Source organism: Grampus griseus (assembly GCF_964374135.1).
Source record: "Grampus griseus genome assembly, chromosome: X".
Classification (NCBI taxonomy): domain Eukaryota; kingdom Metazoa; phylum Chordata; class Mammalia; order Artiodactyla; family Delphinidae; genus Grampus; species Grampus griseus.
In genome coordinates, this window is record NC_138999.1 from 102,464,188 (window position 1) to 102,469,182 (window position 4,995).

Genomic DNA, 4,995 nt, shown 5'->3' on the forward strand with positions numbered 1-4,995 from the left:
AGGCCACAACTGTGAGAGGCCCACGTACAGCAAAAAAAAAAAAAAAAAAAAAAAAAAAATACACTAGAGAGGCTGCCATTTGGAAAAGACACCAGGTACCACCATTCAAACTGCAAACCCTCACCCTACGTCCAACTTTTGGAGAGGCTATTTCCAAGGGCTTGAAGGGTTTTGCCCCACTCTCGGGGGGGCAGCAGCTGCCTCGGGGGATGGGCATTTTCAGTTTAGGAGGATCTGTACTACCCTTCTGCTTTCTGTTCTCTTCACCCCACTCCCAGGTGTCAGATTCCAGAGACCTGTTGACTGAAGAAAAACACACAACCCAAAAGTTGCAGGTTATGTTTTATTCAGCGGACTTACTGAGGACTATAGCCTGGGAGGCAGCCTCTCAGAGAGCTCTAAGGAACTGTGGCAAAGAAGTAAAGGAGGAGCCACGATATACGGGAGTTTTTGCAAGAAAAAATAAAAACATGTGTTCAAACATCAAAGACTACAGCTAATCACAGAAAACAGACATCTCAAAGTAGTGATTTTAGCCCCCCCCTTTTTTTTTTGGCCATGTATGCAGCTTGTGGGATCTTAGTTCCCCGACCAGGGATTGAACCCAGAGCCCTCAGCAGTGAGAGCATAGAGTCCTAACCAATGGACCACCAGGGAATTCCCTAGCCCTTTTCTCTGTATGGCAAGATGCAAGAGTCTGGGCTCAGGGAAATTATTCCTTAGATAAGCATCTTAACTATCTAGGGCCAGTATCCTGTTTTTCTCCATCCTGAGTTCCCCTCAGGGCGCGCCGTGGGGCTGTGGGGGACGGTGGCTGCAGGGGCTCCTGGCTTGATGGTAGTTGACTTTCATTGTTCACTGGACTAGCAGGCAGCATTCTTTGTTTACTGGAATGGCAGGTGATACTCTTTGTCTACAGACCCTCTCTCCCGAAATAGAGATGGGTGCTGTGGTCCCGGGGAACCATGTATGCAACTGGTGACCTAGACAAAGCACTTGGTAAGTAAAGAGTTGCTAGGGAAGCACCTTGGCTCTGGTCTCTGGCAACAGTTAAGCAAGGGCATGTGTGCCCTGGGTCTGTGATGCTGGTCAGGCGACTGCCCTTGCAGTCTTTGAACCGGAACCAGAGATATTATTAGTGCTGATAGCGAAGGGAACTGCCTGCTTAGTGGCGAGGAAAATTAATAGTCCAAGCGTTCTCCCATCCTGCATTCTCCATGCTGGCATTTTGATTAAAAGAAATACTGCTGCAGCTGTTTGCATATTCTAGAAGTGTGTGTGCATGTGTGCGGTTTAGTGTTTACAGATTTGGGGTTGTGGAGGGGAGTTTCCAGAGCAACGGAAGTAGCTGCTTGTCAGTCAGGGTTCATTTTGAAAATGAAAGCCTGAAAGCTTGGGGCCCACTCTGGGCCTGGGCCTGGTCTCCGAGAAGCCGGCAAAAGCCAGGAGTTGGCTTTGGTTAGTCAGCTCAGTGAAGCAACCACTTGATCACCTTTTGCCTTTTTCTTTTACGAATTGACCAAGTCTATGAGCTGCTTTTGGTGTCCTGCAGATTCAGTCTGAGGCAGGGATGTGGGAGTGGGCATCGAGGTTCTGGCCGAAGACACCTCCCCCAACACGTACACACACGATTACATTTCCCCAGGCTGCCAGACCAGAACGAGGTAACCTATTTCTCACACACTACTAGGTACACAAGGGTAGTATGACTAGTCATCAAAGAGTTTAGTTTAATTGGCATATGTCAGAGTAAAGGGAGAGAAATACAACACAAGGCTGTCTGTTCTGGGTGCCGGGGGAGTAATACAAAGAGACGGTTGGGGGAGCGAGGGATCACTCTGGGCTGGGGTAATCGGAGGAGGCTTACTGGAGAAGGTGGCAACTGAGGCCAACCTTGAAGGACAGGGGGGAGAACTTCACCAAATAGAAGCTATGAGGGAGGACATTCTCGGTAGAGGAGGGCAAGTTCAAGATATGCTCAGGTTAGAACAAGTCCATCCGTTTGGCTGGAATTTGGGATTTGTGTGAATGGTTTGCTGTTGATAAGCTTGGTTTGAAGGCCAGATCCTCTGCGCCAGAACAAAGGCTGCGGTGTCACACAGACTTGCTCTGCCACTTCCTTCGGGGTGACCTTGGGCAAATGGCCTAATCTCTTTGCAAAGTGAGGACAGTAACAATACTTAGCTCTTGAGATCCTTGGGCGGGTGATAGAATGAACATATATAAAGCATTTAGCAGAGTGGCACATAAAAAGTATTTTAAAAAATGGATTACAAATGCATAGGCTGTCATGAAGGAAAGCTCCAGCTCTTTAGGGCTGACCCCAAATATCTGAGGGCAAAGGTGGAAAAGCCTCTGATACCTTCCATCACTGTGGGACCCAGTAGAGTGGGCTGGCTTGGCCTGAGTCCCCATTCCCTCTGGCCTAGACTGTTGGAACAGTCTCCTGGCTTTCTGCCTCTGCCTCTCCCATAATCATCTTCCTAAAGACCACCTTAATCATGGCTGTATTCCTCTCTGGCTCAAGAACCTTCTATGGCTCCCCACTGCTCATGACTGAACTCCCTAACATGGGGCGGGGGGGAGGCAAGAACTACCATTTATTGAGAGAAGAGCCAAGAGGATGCTAATGTTAGGACTAAAAAGGTAAAATACCCTCCTCTTTTAAAAGCCTTGAAACTCGGAATTCGCGGAAATCAGCAGGTCCCTCAGGGAGAGAGCGGGATGCAACTCTGAAGAGGGTAAGGCGTTCGTGGCCGATGACTCAGATTCACCAGTACCTGCTTCTTCAAGCCAAGCTGGGAAAGGTTAAAGAGAAGAGGGCGGAGAGAGGAGTAGGGAGCCTCGGGGAAGCAGGGGGTAGCCCTTCTCAGTTCCCTGGAAGGGCTTTTACGCCTGGACACTTTCTCGAATTTCTCTGTAGGAATCCCGGGCAGCTCCGGCGCTGCGGGAAGGGTCAAGGCCACACAAAGGGCAGTGCAAGCGAACCCGAGTCACATGGGGCAGCCAAGCCGCCTCCGTGAATGCGAGGCGCGGGACAAAGACGGCTCGGGGACAAAGTGCAGGGAGACTCCTGAGGAGATAAGAGGGAAGGGCGAAGGAAGGGGCGGAGAGCGACCGCCCCGGAGCTCTAAGGACCGCGCTGCCGGAGGCCTTGGCTGGAAGCCGAACTCAGCCCACCGCGGAGGGGGCTCCCTAGAGCCCCTTCACCCAGCAACTGCGGGGATGCTGAGAACCCGGCTGCTGGGGCAGCTGGGCTGCTCCCGTTGGCGCTCGGGGCTAGCGCGCAGCCCGCCCCCGCGTCCGCCCCACTGTTGCCCACGCCGTGCGGGAGGCGGGGCCGCCCAGCTCACCTGGCCGTTTGGGGCGGGGCCGCCCGCGACCCGGGGAAGCGGAGGTGGCGGCGGTACCCGGGGTGCAGGAAAGGGGCTCTACCCGGGGGCATGGCCGGAGCTCCCACCCCTCCAGGCCCCCCCACCGCCCGTGCCGGGGGCCCTCCCTCGGCTCGCTCGCGCTCTCCCTCCCTCTTCTCCCCTCCTTCGCTCCCTCCCTCCGAGCCCAATTGCTCAAGCCGCTTCCTTCCCCAACGCCAGCGCCAGTTCCTCTCTTGGTGGGGCCCGGGAAGGGCAGCAAACGCTAGACACTGGAACAGCCGCGGCGGCAGGACCATGGCCGAGCCCCGAGGGGCCGCGAAGCCGGCACCCAAGGCCTCCTTCGCACCGACCGAGCTCAGCCTGCGGAGCGCCCCGCAGCCCCGCCCCTCGAGAGTGGACACCGTCAGCCTGGGCAGGTACCGGGGCAACGCCACCACCGCCTTCCACCGCTCGGTGATGCCCTCGGGAACAGTCTCGGGGCGCCGGCGGGGAGCGCTGCGGGAGCTGTTGGGGCTGCAGGGGGCGGCTCCCGCCGGGTGGCTGTCGGAGGAGCGCCCCGAGGAGCAGTCCCCGGGCGGGCCGAACGCACCGAGCGGTAGCGGGCTATGCCTGGAGCCCCGGGAGCACGCGTGGATACTGGCGGCCGCTGAGGGCCGCTTTGAGGCGCTGCAGGAGCTGCTGGAGGTCGAGCCGGGGCTGCTCCTGCGGGGCGACCCGATCACGGGCTACACGGTGCTGCACTGGCTGGCCAAGCACGGGCGCCACGAGGAACTCATCCTGGTGCACGACTTCGCCCAGCGCAGGGGGCTGCGGCTCGACGTGAGCGCCCCGGGTAGCGGCGGCCTCACGCCCCTCCACCTGGCGGCCCTGCAGGGCCACGATATGGTCGTCAAGGTGCTGGTGGGCGCCTTGGGGGCAGACCCCACGCGCCGCGACCACAGCGGCCACCGGGCCTGTCACTACCTGCGGCCCGACGCGCCCTGGAGCCTGCGGGAGCTGTCGGGGGCCGAGGACTGGGAGACGGCGGGCAGCAGCGAGCGTAACAACGCCAACAACAACAGCAGCGGCGGCGGCGCCGCGTGTACGCCGAGACGCGCCTCCAGCGCAGTGGGCGCGTCGGTCGTGGAGACAGCGGCGGCGGCGCCCGCCAAGGGGAAGGACTCCGTGGGCAGACGGGTGGCGCAAATTCAAGGCCTTCTCCGCCATATGTTCCCCTTCTTCCAGGACCGTTGAAGGAGACGGAGACTGGAGAGCGTGGAGGGACCAAGACGCTGCGGCGGGGCCGTGGTCCCGGGTGGTCCCTGGCGGTCCCTGGCGGTCCCAGGTGGTCCCGGGTGGTCCCTGGCGGTCCCGGGTCCCACCGAAGGGGCGGCGCCTCGGACGCAGCTCGGGCCGCAGCCGTGGGCGCTGGTCCTGCAGGGAGCAGATCACCTCGGGGTCCGTCTCAGGCACCTGTCTCAGGAGTACAGACACCGGCCAGGAGACGCGGGGACCAGGGCACGCCTAACCGAGGGAGACCAAGGACCAAGCCTTCCTGGCGCCGAATCCCCAAACTACAGGATTGAGTTAGGAGCAGAAGCGTGGTCCTGCTTGGGAGAGGGAAAGTTAGCTTCCAGTAGAC

At 58.4% G+C, this 4,995-nt stretch overlaps 1 protein-coding gene across 1 annotated transcript; it reads left to right on the forward strand.

Moving 5' to 3' along the window:
- Window positions 1-3,668: 3,668 nt before the first annotated feature.
- On the forward strand, window positions 3,669-4,607 carry SOWAHD (sosondowah ankyrin repeat domain family member D; the record flags this gene model as incomplete). Its single annotated transcript, XM_082681582.1, has 1 exon — window positions 3,669-4,607. The coding sequence occupies one exon, from the start codon at window positions 3,669-3,671 to the stop codon at window positions 4,605-4,607; it is 939 nt and encodes a 312-aa protein (XP_082537708.1).
- Window positions 4,608-4,995: the final 388 nt, after the last annotated feature.